General features: G+C 44.1%; 2 protein-coding genes across 2 annotated transcripts in view; one reads left to right on the top strand and one right to left on the bottom strand.

Annotated features, from left to right (window-relative positions):
• The window catches only part of LOC123765670 (uncharacterized), a 182465-nt gene that overhangs the window by 107233 nt on the left and 55455 nt on the right, over positions 1 to 19777 (top strand). The gene's annotated exons all lie outside the window — the stretch shown is intronic.
• On the bottom strand, positions 1673 to 14670 carry LOC138370020 (mucin-1-like). Its single transcript, XM_069333790.1, has 2 exons — positions 14660 to 14670; positions 1673 to 2360 (listed from the first exon to the last, which is right to left on the bottom strand). The coding sequence occupies exons 1-2, from the start codon at positions 14668 to 14670 to the stop codon at positions 1673 to 1675; spliced, it is 699 nt and encodes a 232-aa protein (XP_069189891.1).

The following is a 19777-nucleotide window of genomic DNA, read 5'->3' as shown; positions in this document are numbered from 1 at the left end:
ATTTTCTCGTAGAGTTACTTTGCAAAACTGTTAGTAACATACATCAAGCAGCAAAGTACATACATTTGATAAAGAAAATAAACTATGATTGTAGCATTTGCAACGAGTGCCAATAACCGATGTTAAAACAATATGTTGCACGAATGTTCATTATTACCGGGAATTTTATAGCTAACAAATCATATAATACTTGACGCCTAATATTTAGATTCCTTATGTATGAATGTGTTAGCCAGCGGGCCAGTGTAGAGGAGAGGGTAGGGGGGTAGAAATAGCCTAAGCTACTCTATCCCTTTGAGATGTATTTATTGCTTATCTCAATAAACATACTTGAACTAGAGTAGCGGACGACAGTCACAAGAACACAAGACGTGGCGGGGGTGAGAAACACAACCCTCCTCAAGAATACTCAAGCATATTGCGCCGCCACCAGTTTTACCCAAGAATTTTTGCGCCATTCCTCAGCTGGGAAAATAAGCTTATTGGAGGCTTGGACCGTCTCTTTTGTGTCCGTCCTGACGCGCAGAACTCCATGGTCCTGATAGTGGCTTGTCACTCATGGTGCTGGTGGCTTGTCACTCCTGCTGGTGGCTTGTCGCTCCTGCTGGTGGCTTGTCGCTCCTGCTGCTGGCTTGTCGCTCCTGCTGGTGGCTTGTCACTCCTGCTGCAGGCTTGTCACTCCTGCTGCTGGCTTGTCACTCCTGCTGCTGGCTTGTCACTCCTGCTGCTGGCTTGTCACTCCTGCTGGTGGCTTGTCACTCCTGCTGCAGGCTTGTCGCTCCTGCTGCTGGCTTGTCGCTCCTGCTGCTGGCTTGTCACTCCTGCTGCTGGCTTGTCACTCCTGCTGCTGGCTTGTCACTCCTGCTGCTGGCTTGTCACTCCTGCTGTTGGCTTGTCACTCCTGCTGCTGGCTTGTCACTCCTGCTGCTGGCTTGTCACTCCTGCTGCTGGCTTGTCACTCCTGCTGCTGGCTTGTCACTCCTGCTGCTGGCTTGTCACTCCTGCTGCTGGCTTGTCACTCCTGCTGCTGGCTTGTCACTCCTGCTGCTGGCTTGTCGCTCCTGCTGGTGGCTTGTCGCTCATGCTGGTGGCTTGTCCCTCCTGCTGGTGGCTTGTCGCTCCTGCTGGTGGCTTGTCGCTCCTGCTGGTGGCTTGTCGCTCCTGCTGCTGGCTTGTCGCTCCTGCTGGTGGCTTGTCGCTCCTGCTGGTGGCTTGTCGCTCCTGCTACTGGCTTGTCGCTCCTGCTGCTGGCTTGTCACTCCTGCTGCTGGCTTGTCACTCCTGCTGGTGGCTTGTCACTCCTGCTGCTGGCTTGTCGCTCCTGCTGGTGCCTTGTCACTCCTGCTGCTGGCTTGTCACTCCTGCTGCTGGCTTGTCACTCCTGCTGCTGGCTTGTCACTCCTGCTGGTGGCTTGTCACTCCTGCTGCTGGCTTGTCACTCCTGCTGCTGGCTTGTCACTCCTGCTCCTGGCTTGTCACTCCTGCTGCTGGCTTGTCGCTCCTGCTGCTGGCTTGTCACTCCTGCTGCTGGCTTGTCACTCCTGCTGCTGGCTTGTCACTCCTGCTGGTGGCGTGTCGCTCCTGCTGCTGGCTTGTCACTCCTGCTGCTGGCTTGTCACTCCTGCTACTGGCTTGTCGCTCCTGTTGCTGGCTTGTCGCACCTGCTGCTGGCTTATCGCTCCTGCTGGTGGCTTGTCGCTCCTGCTGGTGGCTTGTCGCTCCTGCTACTGGCTTGTCGCTCCTGCTGGTGGCTTGTCGCTCCTGCTGATGGCTTGTCGCTCCTGCTACTGGCTTGTCGCTCCTGTTGGTGGCTTGTCACTCTTGCTGCTGGCTTGTCACTCCTGCTACTGGCTTGTCGCTCCTGTTGCTGGCTTGTCGCTCCTGCTGCTGGCTTGTCGCTCCTGCTGGTGGCTTGTCGCTCCTGCTGCTGGCTTGTCGCTCCTGCTGGTGGCTTGTCGCTCCTGCTGCTGGCTTGTCGCTCCTGCTGGTGGCTTGTCGCTCCTGCTGGTGGCTTGTCGCTCCTGCTAATGGCTTGTCGCTCCTGCTGGTGGCTTGTCGCTCCTGTTGCTGGCTTGTCGCTCCTGCTGCTGGCTTGTCGCTCCTGCTGGTGGCTTGTCGCTCCTGCTGGTGGCTTGTCGCTCCTGCTGCTGGCTTGTCGCTCCTGCTGGTGGCTTGTCGCTCCTGCTACTGGCTTGTCACTCTGCTGCTGGCTTGTCACTCCTGCTGCTGGCTTGTCGCTCCTGCTGCTGGCTTGTCGCTCCTGCTGCTGGCTTGTCGCTCCTGCTGGTGGCTTGTCGCTCCTGCTGGTGGCTTGTCGCTCCTGTTGCTGGCTTGTCGCTCCTGCTGGTGGCGTGTCGCTCCTGCTGGTGGCTTGTCACTCCTGCTGCTTACTTGTCACTCCTGCTACTGGCTTGTCGCTCCTGTTGCTGGCTTGTCGCTCCTGCTGGTGGCGTGTCGCTCCTGCTGGTGGCTTGTCACTCCTGCTGCTGGCTTGTCACTCCTGCTGCTGGCTTGTCGCTCCTGCTGCTGGCTTGTCGCTCCTGCTGGTGGCTTGTCGCTCCTGCTGGTGGCTTGTCGCTCCTGCTGGTGGCTTGTCGCTCCTGCTGGTGGCGTGTCGCTCCTGCTGGTGGCTTGTCACTCCTGCTGCTGGCTGGTCGCTCCTGCTGGTGGCTTGTCGCTCCTGCTGGTGGCTTGTCACTCCTGCTACTGGCTTGTCGCTCCTGCTACTGGCTTGTCACTCTGGTGCTGGCTTGTCACTCCTGCTGCTGGCTTGTCGCTCCTGCTGCTGGCTTGTCACTCCTGCTGCTGGCTTGTCACTCCTGCTGGTGGCTTGTCACTCCTGCTGCTGGCTTGTCACTCTTGCTCCTGGTTTGCCACTCCTGCTGGTGGCTTGTCACTCCTGCAGCTGGCTTGTCACTCCTGCTGGTGGCTTCTCACTCCTGCTGCTGGCTTGTCACTCCTGCTGCTGGCTTGTCACTCCTGCTGCTGGCTTGTCATTCCTGCTGCTGGCTTGTCACTCTTGCTCCTGGTTTGCCACTCCTGCTACTGGCTTGTCGCTCCTGCTGGTGGCTTGTCGCTCCTGCTACTGGCTTGTCGCTCCTGGTACTGGCTTGCCACTCCTGCTGGTGGCTTGTCGCTCCTGCTGGTGGCTTGCTGCTCCTGCTGGTGGCTTGTCACTCCTGCTGGTGGCTTGTCACTCTTGCTCCTGGTTTGCCACTCCTGCTGCTGGCTTGTCGCTCCTGCTTGTGACTTGTCGCTCCTGCTGGTTTCTTGTCACTCCTGCTGCTGGCTTGTCACTCTTGCTCCTGGTTTGCCACTCCTGCTGGTGGCTTGTCGCTCCTGCTGGTGGCTTGTCGCTCCTGCTACTGGCTTGTCGCTCTTGCTACTGGCTTGTCACTCCTTCTGCTGGCTTGTCGCTCCTGCTGGTTGCTTGTCGCTCCTGCTACTGGCTTGCCACTCCTGCTGCTGGCTTGTCGCTCCTACTGGTGGCTTGTTGCTCCTGCTGGTGGCTTGTCACTCCTGCTGGTGGCTTGTCACTCTTGCTCCTTGTTTGCCACTCCTGCTGGTGGCTTGTCGCTCCTTCTGGTGGCTTGTCGCTCCTGCTACTGGCTTGTCGCTCCTGCTTGTGGCTTGTCGCTCCTGCTGGTGGCTTGTCACTCCTGCTGCTGGCTTGTCACTCTTGCTCCTGGTTTGCCACTCCTGCTGGTGGCTTGTCGCTCCTGCTGGTGGCTTGTCGCTCCTGCTACTGGCTTGTCGCTCCTGCTACTGGCTTGCCACTCCTGCTGCTGGCTGGTCGCTCCTGCTGGTGGCTTGTCGCTCCTGCTGGTGGCTTGTCACTCCTGCTACTGGCTTGTCGCTCCTGCTACTGGCTTGTCACTCTGCTGCTGGCTTGTCACTCCTGCTGCTGGCTTGTCGCTCCTGCTGCTGGCTTGTCACTCCTGCTGCTGGCTTGTCACTCCTGCTGGTGGCTTGTCACTCCTGCTGCTGGCTTGTCACTCTTGCTCCTGGTTTGCCACTCCTGCTGGTGGCTTGTCACTCCTGCAGCTGGCTTGTCACTCCTGCTGGTGGCTTCTCACTCCTGCTGCTGGCTTGTCACTCCTGCTGCTGGCTTGTCACTCCTGCTGCTGGCTTGTCATTCCTGCTGCTGGCTTGTCACTCTTGCTCATGGTTTGCCACTCCTGCTACTGGCTTGTCGCTCCTGCTGGTGGCTTGTCGCTCCTGCTACTGGCTTGTCGCTCCTGCTACTGGCTTGCCACTCCTGCTGGTGGCTTGTGGCTCCTGCTGGTGGCTTGCTGCTCCTGCTGGTGGCTTGTCACTCCTGCTGGTGGCTTGTCACTCTTGCTCCTGGTTTGCCACTCCTGCTGCTGGCTTGTCGCTCCTGCTTGTGACTTGTCGCTCCTGCTGGTTTCTTGTCACTCCTGCTGCTGGCTTGTCACTCTTGCTCCTGGTTTGCCACTCCTGCTGGTGGCTTGTCGCTCCTGCTGGTGGCTTGTCGCTCCTGCTACTGGCTTGTCGCTCTTGCTACTGGCTTGTCACTCCTTCTGCTGGCTTGTCGCTCCTGCTGGTGGCTTGTCGCTCCTGCTACTGGCTTGCCACTCCTGCTGCTGGCTTGTCGCTCCTACTGGTGGCTTGTTGCTCCTGCTGGTGGCTTGTCACTCCTGCTGGTGGCTTGTCACTCTTGCTCCTGGTTTGCCACTCCTGCTGGTGGCTTGTCGCTCCTTCTGGTGGCTTGTCGCTCCTGCTACTGGCTTGTCGCTCCTGCTTGTGGCTTGTCGCTCCTGCTGGTGGCTTGTCACTCCTGCTGCTGGCTTGTCACTCTTGCTCCTGGTTTGCCACTCCTGCTGGTGGCTTGTCGCTCCTGCTGGTGGCTTGTCGCTCCTGCTACTGGCTTGTCGCTCCTGCTACTGGCTTGCCACTCCTGCTGCTGGCTTGTCGCTCCTGCTGGTGGCTTGTCGCTCCTGCTGGTGGCGTGTCGCTCCTGCTGGTGGCTTGTGGCTCCTGCTGCTGGCTTGTCGCCGAAAAAGTTAGATTAGGTTAGGTTAGGTAGGTTAGATAGCTGAAAAAACATTAATTCATGAAAACTTGACTTATTAGGCAAATCGGGCCTTGCATAGTAGGCTGAGAAGTGCGTTCTGGCTACTAGGTACGACATATATGTATATATATATATATATATATATATATATATATATATATATATATATATATATATCTATCTAGCAATCTAGTTCACACTGCTCCTCCTGCTTCTAATGCTGCTGGTGTCTACTCTATTTCCTGTTCATCTTGTCCTCTCCAATACTTTGTTGAAACTGGCCGTACACTGAATGACAGACTTAAAGAACACAAGAGAAGTGTTAAGTCTGCAGACACTAACAATGCTCTCTTCTGCCATGTGAGGGATTCTAATCATCCCATTGATTGGTCTTCCTCCAAAATAATCTTTCCTGCCTCTACTCTACACAGACGCCGTCTTGTAGAATCGGCTCTTATACACAATGTACCCAACATGAACTTGAGTCCGGGCTTTGTTGCTGTGGACTCTTCCCTTTCACAGAATGTACTCAAATGCTCTAATCTTTCTAACAAACGTGACTTAACATAAGCATGCTCTCTTCTCCCTTTTTCTGTTCATTGTCTTCTCCTACGCTCCATTGCTATCATCTTCTTATTCCAATTACTATCTCCTTCGGTGGTTATAATAGGAGCTGCCTCGTATGGGCCAATAGGCCTTCTGCAGTTCTCATTACTACTATCCCCTACACCTGACTTTCCTCCTCAGCTCTCTCTTGCCTAGTTATTGCCTGTCCCTACCTCCTCATCACAATCGACTTGAGAATGGTCCAGGACGGACCGAAACGTCGTCGTCCCTTCAATTTCTAGTGTGTGGTCTGGTCAACATACTTCAGCCACGTTATTGTGACTCATCGCCTGCATATATATATATATATATATATATATATATATATATATATATATATATATATATATATATATATATATATATATATATATATATATATATATATATATATATATATATATATATATATATATATATATACAACATATATAGTCTAGTTTAGCAGTCTACGTGGTGTAGTGGTAAGACACTCGCCTGGCGTTCCGCGAGCGCTGTCATGGGTTCGTATGCTGGCCGGGGAGGATTTATTGGGCGCAATTCCTTAACTGTAGCCTTTGTTTAACGCAACAGTAAAATGTGTACTTGGTGGTAACAACGATTCTAAAAATATTAAAAAATAAAAAAATATTATATATATATATATATATATATATATATATATATGTCGTACCTAATAGCCAGAACTCACTTTTCAGCCTACTATTCAAGGCCCGATTTGCCTAATAAGCCAAGTTTTCCTGAATTAATATATTTACTATAATTTTTTTCTTATGAAATGATAAAGCAACCCTTTTCTCTATGTATGAGGTCAATTTTTTTTTATTGGAGTTAAAATTAAGGTAGATATATGACCGAACCTAACCAACCCTACCTAACCTAACCTAACCTATATTTATAGGTAAGGTTAGGTTAGGTAGCCAAAAAAAGCTAGGTTAGGTTTGGTTAGGTAGGTTAGGTAGACGAAAAAACATTAATTCATGAAAACTTGGCTTATTAGGCAAATCGGGCCTTGAATAGTAGGCTGAGAAGTGCGTTCTGGCTATTAGGTACGACATATATATATATATATATATATATATATATATATATATATGTCGTACCTAGTAGCCAGAACTCACTTCTCTGCCTACTATTCAAGGCCCGATTTGCCTAATAAGCCAAGTTTTCCTGAATTAATATATTTACTATAATTTTTTTCTTATGAAATGATAAAGCAACCCTTTTCTCTATGTATGAGGTCAATTTTTTTTTATTGGAGTTAAAATTAACGTAGATATATGACCGAACCTAACCAACCCTACCTAACCTAACCTAACCTATATTTATAGGTAAGGTTAGGTTAGGTAGCCAAAAAAGCTAGGTTAGGTTAGGTTAGGTAGGTTAGGTAGACGAAAAAACATTAATTCATGAAAACTTGGCTTATTAGGCAAATCAGGCCTTGAATAGTAGGCTGAGAAGTGCGTTCTGGCTATTAGGTACGACATATATATATATATATATATATATATATATATATATATATATATATATATATATATATATGCGGAAAATCCACAGAAAATTCCGCATAAAATGATCAGTGTTTTGTGATCGTCAATTGCATATATATATATATATATATATATATATATATATATATATATATATATATATATATATATATATATATATATATATACATATGGTATGTCGTACCTAGGTATGTCGTACCTAGTAGCCAGAACGCACTTCACAGCCAACTATGCAAGGCCCGATTTGCCTAATAAGCCAAATTTTCCTGAATTAATACATTTTATCTAATTTTTTTCTTATGAAATGATAAAGCTACCCATTTCATTATGTATGAGGTCAATTTTTTTAATTGGAGTTAAAATTAACATATATATATGACCGAAACTAACCAACCCTACCTAACCTAACCTATCTTTATAGGTTAGGTTAGGTTAGGTAGCCGAAAAAGTTAGGTTAGGTTAGGTTAGGTAGGTTAGGTAGTCGAATAACAATTAATTCATGAAAAACTTGGCTTATTAGGCAAATCGGGCCTTGCATAGTAGGCTGAGAAGTGCGTTCTGGCTACTAGGTACGACATATGTTTATATATTCAGGGGTACCACCACTGGTTTAATTAAAGGGACCAACATCCTCGAAGAAGAAAATAAATAGTGTTCAGAGAAGACCTTGTGGATTCTCACTGAATACTTTAATCTTTTCCTCTCCTACCACCCCTACTATTTTTTCTTTATTTGATTTTATTGCAATGCTACAGTTTACAGAAAACACACACTTATATAAAAATATAACAATATAACAATATACCAATCATTGTTCGAAGACCTCGTCCAGCTCCTCGGGGGTCGGGTGCGTACCCAAGATACAGCACGCATTTCCCCTCTGAACAGCGACACTGAGGCGCTGGAACATGAAACTGGCCGCTCTTGGGTCTCTAGTCTTCCCAATGTGTTCTTCGCCCAGCTCCTTCAGGAACTTAAGTGCACATTTACCCCAGGCGCCCAGAGTCTCAGAGCCTATTGGCACGAACCTGTAACAACGTTCTAGGTCCCTGTACTTGTTAGTTTTCTGGGTCTCCCTGAAGGTGGCCGCCTCGCCTCCCACAGCTGTGCTGTAAGGTAGATAGGTATCAGCCAATGTGGATGCACACGTGTAGTCCCACACGACCTGTTTACCTTCCCTCCACGGCTGCAGGGTGACTCCATCTGGGCGTTTTTGGCTGTTGTCAAATCTGCACAACTGAGGTTCCCTTTGTGCTGGGCACCCAGCTGAAGCCAAACTTCTCTTGATGATGTCATTGACTGCTTCATGTCTGGCAATCTTTCCCTGTGTCTTACGACAGATGAGACCATGGCTGCCGTATTGGTCTGCCCGTGCATGGCCGCAAATACACCGGTGCTCGGTGGAGATAGGGGCGGCAAGGCGCAGAGCAACACCAATTCTTAGGGTCCGATGGTCCAGGCGGGTGCCCAAGGCGGAATTAGTGACTGCCAACAGGAAGTCCCCGGCATGGGGCGCTTGCACAGCTAGAAGACGCGCTTTGTCCTTCTTGGAAGCTGCCTCCAGCAATGATGTGGCGATGTTCTCCACTATGGGGCTATCCCATTTGGACTGTTTGCAGTCATTTGGAAAAGTCGGTTTATATATATATATATAATATATATATATGATATATATATATATATATATATAATATATATATATGATATTTATATATATATATATATATATATATATATATATATATATATATATATATATATATATATATATATTTATATATATATATATATACAGGATCCCTTCCCTACAGGATCAGCAGGTGGGTTCACAGGACTAAAACCCAACCACCTCAAGCAAATGCTCAACCCTGCACTGGGTGACATTGCAAAGAACCTCTTGGTGGAACTAACCAGATTCACCAACACATGTCTAGCTGGCAACATACCAGCGTCCATAAGACCTATCTTTTTTGGAGCATCTCTCTGTGCTCTAAAGAAAAAGGATGGAGGGATCAGGCCAATAGTTGTGGGCAATTCTCTCCGGCGTCTCGTCGCAAAGGCAGCTGCAAGAACAGTTAGTGATGCAGCGGCCAACATGCTGAAGCCAAAACAGCTCGGGTTTGGCATTCCACAAGGGTGTGAGGCGGCAGCCCATGCAGCTCGAGCCTTCATCGCCAACATCACAGACGAAAAGGCCCTTATCAAGCTAGATTTCAAAAATGCGTTCAATTTGGTGCGGAGGGATGCTGTACTCCGTGCGGTTCATAGTCATTTCCCTTCCCTCTACCCTTTTGTACATTCATGCTACAGTATGGATCTTAAGCTACTTTTTGGCGAACATGAAATTGACTCGCGAGAAGGCGTCCAACAGGGTGACCCCCTCGCTCCTCTCCTTTTCTGCTTAGTCATCAAACAAGTCACAGAGGTCCTGTCCAGCGAGCTTAACATCTGGTTCTTGGATGATGGTACCCTAGCTGGTTCCCAAGACTCCCTCCTGGAGGACATCAGAAAAATCCAGGAGCAAGGTGCAGTTTTAGGCCTCACCCTGAACCCTTCTAAATGTGAAATAATATGTTCCAACCAGGGCATCGTAGAGAGAATAGAGGGTCTTCTGCCAAATATCCATAAAACTAAACCTGAAGACAGCACACTCCTAGGAGCTCCCCAGGGGTTGAAAGCCATCGATGAGGTCCTTGATAAGAAAATCGCCGACCTTAAGAGGATGGATGGGAGGATTGAGGATATTGATGCTCATGATGCACTCTACCTCATCACCAGATGTCTGTCCCTCCCCAGGTTAACCTACTTTCTGAGGTGTTCACCATCTTACAGTAGCCAAAAACTAAGTGACTATGACCGGTTACTGAAATCAATGCTAGAAAAAGCCCTTAACCTCTCTCTCGATGACCTACAGTGGAAACAAGCCTCTCTTCCCGTAAGACTTGGGGGCCTCGGAGTTCGAACAGCAACGCAAATCGCTGTTCCAGCCTTCCTGTCCTCCTTATCAGCATCCGACGACCTTGTGAAGGAAATTCTACCTGCCCACTTACATCAGCTGGCAGGTGTACATGATCCCAATTTTACACGCTGTGCCACAGAGTGGGCCTCTCGTGCAGGCCAATCACCTCAACCACCATCCCCAAAATCCCACAAGCAATCCAGCTGGGATGGTCCCATTGTAGACCAAGTTGCTGCAGAGTGCCTGGGTGCAGCAACAACACAACACGACATTGCTCGCCTCACAGCAGTAGCAGCACCACATGCAGGGGATTTCCTGTTAGCAACCCCAATGTCGGCAACTGGCACGCGTCTCACACCACACGCCCTCCGAATTGCTGTGGCCCTCCGCCTTGCTGCCCCAATCCACACCAGATATAGGTGTATTTGCGGCGAGGTGGTGGCTGACAGGTACGGTCACCATGGCCTACTCTGCCAAAGCACAGGGGGATGGCACTCGAGGCACAGCGAAGTTAACGACATCATCACGAGGAGCCTCACCACAGCTGGATGCCCAGCTGAAAGAGAGCCCCGTTACCTAACGCCCCGTAACTCTGATGCTCTTATTGGTCGCCCAGATGGTATCACAGTGAACCCCTGGAAGAATGGCAAGCAGTTGGTATGGGACTACACGTGCGTATCAACCCTGGCTAACACCTACATTAACCTCAGTGTTGCACAACCAGGTGGCGCTGCCACCCACAGGGAAGCAGCCAAATCCCGTAAGTATAGAGAACTGGATCACCACTACAATTTTGTCCCCATTGCTTCTGAGACGCTCGGCGCCTGGGGTAAAAGTGCTACCAGTTTTTTGAAGGAACTGGGTTCTAGGCTCATTGAAACAACAAGGGACCCGAGAGCTGCAAGCTTTCTTTTCCAGCGCCTCAGTGTGGCGATACAGAGGGGAAATGCGCACTGCATCCAGGGTTCCTGCCCGCCATCTGAGGAGCTGGAGGAACTCGACAACCTATGACAACCATCTTTGTAACCTATATGTAACTCCTTTTTTGTAACAAAGTTCAAATAAAGTAAATATATATGTGTACATACAAAAGAATGGGGGTGGTAGGAGAAGATAATATTAGTGTTCAGTGAGAAACCACAAGGTCTCCTCTGAATACTTTTTATTTTCTTCTCCGAGGCTATGGGTCCCCACATTGGCACCAGAGGTGGTACCCTCACAAACTTTTTATATATATATATATATACATATACAATATATATATATATATATATATATATATATATATATATATATATGTCGTACCTAGAAGCCAGAACGCACTTCTCAGCCTACTATGCAAGGCCAAATTTGCCTAATAAGCCAAGTTTTCCTGAATTAATATATTTTCTCTAATTTTTTTTCTTATGAAAAGATAAAGCTACCCATTTCATTATGTATGAGGTCATTTTTTTTTTATTGGAGTTAAAATTAACGTAGATATATGACCGAACCTAACCAACCCTACCTAACCTAACCTAACCTATTTTTATAGGTTAGGTTAGGTTAGGTAGCCGAAAAAGTTAGGTTAGGTTAGGTTAGGTAGGTTAGGTTGTCGAAAAACAATTAATTCATGAATACTTGGCTTATTAGGCAAATTTGGCCTTGCATAGTAGGCTGAGAAGTGCGTTCTGGCTACTAGGTACGACATATATATATATATATATATATATATATATATATATATATATATATATATATATATATACAATATAGGGGAGTACCACCTCTAGCTGGAAGAAGGGGGACCCATAGCCTCGGAGGAAACGACGCATAACGCATTAGAGGGAATGTTTAGATCCCCTCCAATACAGTTTCTGTGTGCTTTTCTCCAACCACCCCCTTCCTTTTTTATTATATATATATATATATATATATATATATATATATATATATATATATATATATATATATATATATATATATATATATATATATATATATATATGTCGTACCTAGTAGCCAGAACTCACTTCAGAGCCTACTATGCAAGGTCAAATTTGCCTAGTAAGCCAAGTTTTCATGAATTAATGTTTTTTCGACTACCTAACCTACCTAACCTAACCTAACCTAACTTTTTCGGCTACCTAACCTAACCTAACCTAACCTAACCTAACCTAACCTATAAAGATAGGTTAGGTTAGGTTAGGTAGGGTTGGTTAGGTTCGGTCATATATCTATGTTAATTTTAACTCCAATAAAAAAAAAATGACCTCATATATAATGAAATGGGTAGCTTTATCATTTCATAAGAAAAAAATTAGAGAAAATATATTAATTCAGGAAAACTTGGCTTATTAGGCAAATTGGGCCTTGCATAGTAGGCTGAGAAGTGCGTTCTGGCTACTAGGTACGACATATATATATATATATATATATATATATATATATATATATATATATATATATATATATATATATATATTTATATATATATATATTTATATATATATATATATATATATATATATATATATATATATATATATATATATATATATATATATATTGTTTTATATTGGTTATAAATGGTTATATATTTATATATAAACTGGATCTACATATTGGTTATGTATATATATTGAATTTGTATCCGAGTATATATTGGAAATCTATTTTCCTTTTATATCCTTAGTTCCTTTCTATGCTGGCTTATATAATACCCTCACATTCACTAATACACTTCAGTCACACTCAGCTCTTCTCCTCTGAAGAGAATGTAAATTAAACTTTCTCGATCTCTCCTCATATGGAAGGCTTCTAATTTCTGGAATTTACTTTGTCATCATTCTTTGAATTCACTCAAGTTAATCGGTGACCATTTTACAGTATGGTAACTTTTCTTTTTTTGTGCAGAGATATTCCTGCGCGGGCCCTAAGCCTTTGGCTAGCCCACTACTATGGTAACGAAAATTAAACTCATAAAAAAACAAAAAACAAAATTCTTGCCGTAGTGATGTAGTGCTATTTTAATACTGCAATCAAAATTCCCTCGATTACTTCTTTCATTTGCACTTCTTTCGTCAGTTTACTTTTCGGGTTTACTTCTCGGTGTACTCAGGCTTCCACAGCCAGGGTACACTACGCTGCTTCCAAAGAGGCGAAAGGTTTCGAGGTCTTCATGAAAGCTGTAGGAGGTCTTGTTATTCTCCTTAAGTCTCATTTCCTTCGTAACCCTCCAAGATGAGGACCTCCTAAAGCTGATCTCTTTCCTTCCTTCCTCTTGAGAACAAATACATCTCCCCATCTGTTTAAGTTCCTCAGGCGGAGGGTCCTCCTGCGTCCTCAGAGCATCAGACAGCTCCACTAAATCCCTCATAACTCTTTCCATGATTGGAAAGAGTTGTTATTCCTTGATTGGAAAGAGTTACTTGTGCTTCGAGTGCACCAGTAACACTCCCAAGTGCACCACTAGTCGTCTCCGTCCACTTGACCGTTCTTTGTGAACGGCTTGTCTCTCCTGATGGCCTAATTCTCTACACACTATCTCATGGCGGCGTATTTCTCCTCCACACGGATATCTCTTGCTGGGTTATTTTTCACTACATCACTATCTCCTTCTGGCTTAACTCTTCTTAAACTTATCTCTTTTGCTGGGTCACCAAGATCTGCTGGCTTTACTGTCCCTCAAACCTTTCTCTCCTGCTGGCTTAACTCTCCCCTCACTTCTCTCTACTGCTGGCCTGACTCTCCCCTCACATCTCTCTCCTGCTGGCTTAACTCTCCCCTCACTTCTCTCTCCTGCTGGCTTAACTCTCCCCTCACTTCTCTCTACTGCTGGCTTAACTCTCCCCTCACTTCTCTCTACTGCTGGCCTGACTCTCCCCTCACTTCTCTCTCCTGCTGGCTTAACTCTCCCCTCACTTCTCTCTCCTGCTGGCTTAACTCTCCCTACACTTGTCGTGTTAAGTATTACTAGTGTTGTCATCTGTGTTCACATATCACAAGTTGATGACCGCCAAGCCAGAGCCGGTCTAATTAGACAAATTCTTTTTCTATAGATTTATTTACAGTTATTCATGATTTTATATATGATTTGTTTGTTCAAATTTGTACTTCTTTTCTTAGGTCGGTTTCATCTTGGATTGTCTAAGCCAAGACCCTCGTAATTAGCTGGCGGATTCGATGAAGGGTTTCCCATGAGTGAATGCTTTCAGGATTAATCTATTTCGTAATCCTATCTCGTCTGACCTTGGATTTACTTGTTCCACTTGATTGATTAATCTTGAAGCTCACCTGAAGCTTCAAGGTTTGTGCCTTGGATCTATCGACTTCACTTGTAATATAATTTTTTCGTCAATATTTCGTTTTCCTTTTTTTTTATTTTGAGATCGCTAGCTCAACTATATTTGGTCATCTTCGTCTTTCGTCAGTACTCCAGCAATTAATGATAGTTGTAAAAAGTGTGTATTTTGATTTTATTTCTTACATTTTTCTATTTTCCTTTCTCTGTAATTTCTCCTTTTCGTACTACTTCCTATGAAGGTCACCTCATGTTGATCTTACCTTCCAACCATGATATGGAATACCACCTAATTACACATGGATACCTTCTTATGTTTACCTTGGGTTACTTGGTGAAGTCTGCCATCCGTGCTATCCTCTGATGATAGTACCTTTCTTGTTATCTGCTTTGTTGCCACACTCTTTGTTATCTGCTCTGTTGCCACTCTCTCTGTTATCTGCTCTGTTGCAACACTTTCCATTATCTGCTCTGTTGCTACTATCTCTGTTATTTGCTCTGTTGCTATACTCTCTGGTATCTGCTCTGTTGCAACACTCTCTGTTATTTGCTCTGTTGATACACTCTCTGTTATTTGCTCTGTTGATACACTCTCTGTTATCTGCTCTGTTGATACACCATCTGTTATCTGCTCTTTTGCTACTCTCTCTCTCTCTGTTATCAGCTCTGTTGCTACACTCTGTGTTATCTGCTATGTTGCTACACTCTCTGTTATCTGCTCTGTTGCTATACTCTCTGTTATATGCTCTGCTGTTACACTGTCTGTCATCTGCTCTGTAGCTACACTCTCTGTTATCTGCTCTGTTGCTACACTCTCTGTTATCTGCTCTGTTGCTACACTCTCTGTTATCTGCTCTGTTGCTACACTCTCTGTTATCTGCTCTGTTGCTACACTCTCTGTTATCTGCTCTGTTGCTACACTCTCTGTTATCTGCTCTGTTGCTACACTCTCTGTCATCTGCTCTGTTGCTACACTCTGTTATCTGCTCTGTTGCTACACCCTCTGTTATCTGCTCTGTTGCCACACCCTCTGTTTTCTGCTCTGTTGCTACACTCTCTGTTATCTGCTCTGTTGCCACACTCTGTTATCTGCTCTGTTGCTACACTCTCTGTTATCTGCTCTGTTGTCACACTCTCTGATGTCTACTCTGTTGCTACACTCGAGTAGTGTTCTGCTCTGTTGATGTACACTCATAAAAGCATTATAATTATAACACTGCAGAAGACCTGTTTTGGCCCATACGAGGCAGTTCTTACTGATATCCACCCGGACCCATTCATATTAATGTCCAACATACTCTTAGGAAAAATGAAATCCTAAGAAGTCTATTATTTTTCCAACCCCCCCCCCCTTAAACTAGTATTTACCCAGGTCTTTTCTAACTGTAACTTTATCTAATATATATATATATATATATATATATATATATATATATATATATATATATATATATATATATATATATATATATATATGTCGTACCTAGTAGCCAGAACTCACTTCTCAGCCTACTATGCAAGGCCCGATTTGCCTAATAAGCCTAGTTTTCATGAATTAATGTTTTTTCGACAACCTAACCTACCTAACCTAACCTAACCTAGCTTTTTTTGGCTACCTAACCTAACCTTACCTATAAAGATAGATTAGGTTAGGTTAGGTAGGGTTGGTTAGGTTCGGTCATATATCTACGTTAATTTTAACTCCAATAAAAAAAAATTGACCTCATACATAGTGAAAAGGGCAGCTTTATCATTTCATGAGAAAAAAATTATAGAAAATATATTAATTCAGGAAAACTTGGCTTATTAGGCAAATCGGGCCTTGCATAGTAGGCTGAGAAGTGAGTTCTGGCTACTAGGTACGACATATATATATATATATATATATATATATATATATATATATATATATATATATATATATATATATATATATATATAATCATTGTTTCGTGTTATGTTTTGTACTGATATATTTAACACTTTAATAATAACTCCTCTCTCTTATATGCAGTTCAATTTTTAAATCGTGTCATTGCTAACTTATCACTTTTCTAAAAAAATGTAAATTGAGTTCATGTTCATGAAATTGAGCTCTATCTTCACGTGAAAGGTTTCTAATTCCTGTGATTATGTTTGCCGTCCTTTTCTTTACTCGTTCATGTGATTTTTTTAACACGATTTGAACTAATAGGATTGTAATAGAATCAAGGTGAAGAATACCGATAGTTTATTTATTGTGTAACTCTTCTAGAAATGTATCCAGTGTCATGTTTGACTTTTCCGCGTACTTATATATATTAATTGTTTAGCTTTTGGTACATTCAAGCCTTGACCCGCGAACCGTTATCTCATTCTGACATCTTATATTCATGACTAGCAGATATCTGATAATTCTATCATTGCCTAATATCAGAACTATACATTTTTCGGCATTTGACTGCACTCTTCCATCTTGCGTCTATGTCAAAAGCCGATTTAGTAAGAATTGTGAGCTCTGAAGGAATTATGAGTTATGAAAGAATTATGAGTTTTGAAAGAATTATGAGGTTTTGAAGGAATTATGAGTTTTCTTTTAAGTTTATTCCCAGCCCTATTTTTGCATCTTCTGCAAGTTTTCAACTAATGCTGTTCATTACCGTAAGTAAACGGTAATGAAGGCGTCCTGTACATACCAGTTGCGTTGCTTCTGGCAGTAAGGGTTCGAGTCACTTCTGGGGTGTGAGTTTTCAGTTGCATATTATCCTGGGGATAATATGCAACTGATATAAATATATATATATATATATATATATATATATATATATATATATATATATATATATATATATATATATATATATATATATATATATATATTGTGACGATAATCTCCTTCAAGAGATTGAGCCTGCTCTTCCCTCCAAAAATACGTCGCAACAAATATATAAAACTACTATGGAAGAAATGTCCAACAACGACAACAACATCTCCAAGGTTTGCTAGAGCGCAAAACGTATGCAGCCAGGGACACCTGCTTCACCTCAAACCGCCAAACTACCTGTCTTGTTGCCGGCTCCTCGCTGATTGGCCGCCGGTCTGGCTGCAACTGCACTCCACCCACCATACTACTCGATGTCTGGGGCCGCCACGACCTCAGTCCTCAGAATATTCAGTGCTTTCATACGGTTAACACTTCTTCCTGGTAGACTAAGCTTTGGGCTTACGTGTACTGAGAGAGGTGATAGCTTAAAAGCCAATATTCCTGCACCTCTCATTTTATTGTATATTGCACAGCTTGTTATTATTCACTTGTCTTAACGTAACTTTTCATTTTGTCATTTAATTATTCTTATTATTTTGATTGATTGATTTTATTATATGAATTTGTATGTCCATTTTATTCATGTTTTGTTTATTTAACGTAATTAAAATTTCATTGTTAAAATTTACTTGTGTTTTGTGTGTCTTCTCCTTACCTTACCACAGACGAAGTTCCAGATTTTCTATTTTTTTTTTTATTCTATGTGACGAGGCCATACCCCTAGCTTTGAACAGCCGAACACCAACGCGTTACCGTCACAATATATATATATATATATATATATATATATATATATATATATATATATATATATATATATATATATATATATATATATATATATATTGTGACGATAATCTAGTTTCAAGAGAGATTGAGCCTGCTCATCCCTACATAAAGTTACTTACACATGAAGCTTGAGGCTTCAAGAAGACCTGGACAAGCTGGAATGGTCGAACAAATGGCTGTTAGAGTTTAATCCAAGCAAATGTAATGTAATGAAGATAGGGGTAGGAAGCAGGAGACCAGATACAAGGTATCACTTGGGAGATGAAATACTTCAAGAGTCCGAGAGAGAGAAAGACCTGGGGGTTGATATCACGCCAGACCTGTCCCCTGATGCTCATATCAAGAGGATAACAGCAGCAGCATATGCCAGGTTGGCTAACATAAGAACGGTCTTTAGAAACTTGTGTAAGGAATCTTTCAGAACATTATATACTACATATGTCAGACCAATCTTGGAGTATGCGGCACCAGCATGGAGTCCATATCTAGTCAAGCATAAGACTAAAATGGAAAAGGTTCAAAGGTTTGCCACCAGACTAGTACCCGAGCTGAGAGGTATGAGCTACGAGGAGAGACTACGGGAATTAAACCTCACTTCGTTGGAAGACAGAAGAGTTAGGGGGGACATGATCACCACATTCAAGATCCTCAAGGGAATTGACAGGGTTGATAAAGACAGGTTGTTTAACACAAGGGGCACACGCACTAGGAGACACAGGTGGAAACTGAGTGCCCAAATGAGCCACAGAGATATTAGAAAGAACTTTTTTAGTGTCAGAGCGGTTGACAAATGGAATGCATTAGGAAGTGATGTGGTGGAGGCTGACTCCATACACAGTTTCAAGTGTAGATATGATAGAGCCCAGTAGGCTCAGGAACCTGTACACCTGTTGATTGACAGTTGAGAGGCGGGACCAAAGAGCCAGAGCTCGACCCCCGCAAGCACAACTAGGTGAGTACATATACAAGAATAAGATGCTACCTTCAAGATACGTCTACCAGTAGCACAAAACGTTTTGACTAGGAGACAAAACGTACCCTAAACCCCCCCCTCGACACTCCCTCCATACTGGCTCGCCCATCATCAACCAGCAACCTACCATTCCAGCCTGCCTGCTTCTGATTGGTGACCCGCCGTCTGCACATCTGCACCTCTGCACCTCAGCGCCCTCTACCTAAGTCGATGTCTAGGCTTGAACCAGTCATTGAAGTCAGAATATCCTTGTGCTCTCAAGCTGTGAACAACCAATTGATACACGTCCTGTTTATTGGTGGAGGTTCCCAGCTTGCGCTATATTCTCAGCACCTGTTTGTCATTTTGTCTTTATATTATTCCTAGAGTAATTTATCCCTGTTCTTAATTTTTATGACTTGTTTGTTTGCACTGTACATAGCCAAGGGATTGTCTTTGTTTTTAAATTTGCTTTCCAGTTAATTAAAGTTTCATTGTTCATACTGTGTGTTTTGCGTGTCTTCCCTTACTCTACCACAGACAACAGCCAAGCTGTCTCTTTTTTTTTTGTAAATGTGACAGGCATTGACACCAGCTATTAGGAGGACTGCCGAACTGTTACGACCCTCCCGGGACGCAACGGGGTCCTTACTCTGATGTTGTTAGAGGAAGTTATATCCGACCCCAAGCCAGCAGTGGCTTTCAAGGGATGCGATCCGTGACGCAAGTAACTTAAAGGGGAAGGGAAATAAAGGCAAAAACTTAATATAATATAATGTCCGTCACCAATAAATAATATATAAAACGGTTACACAAGGGGGGGGGGGTATTAACACT

This window comes from Procambarus clarkii, chromosome 30, assembly GCF_040958095.1.
Source record: "Procambarus clarkii isolate CNS0578487 chromosome 30, FALCON_Pclarkii_2.0, whole genome shotgun sequence".
Classification (NCBI taxonomy): domain Eukaryota; kingdom Metazoa; phylum Arthropoda; class Malacostraca; order Decapoda; family Cambaridae; genus Procambarus; species Procambarus clarkii.
This window is presented reverse-complemented; position numbering and strand designations above follow the sequence as displayed.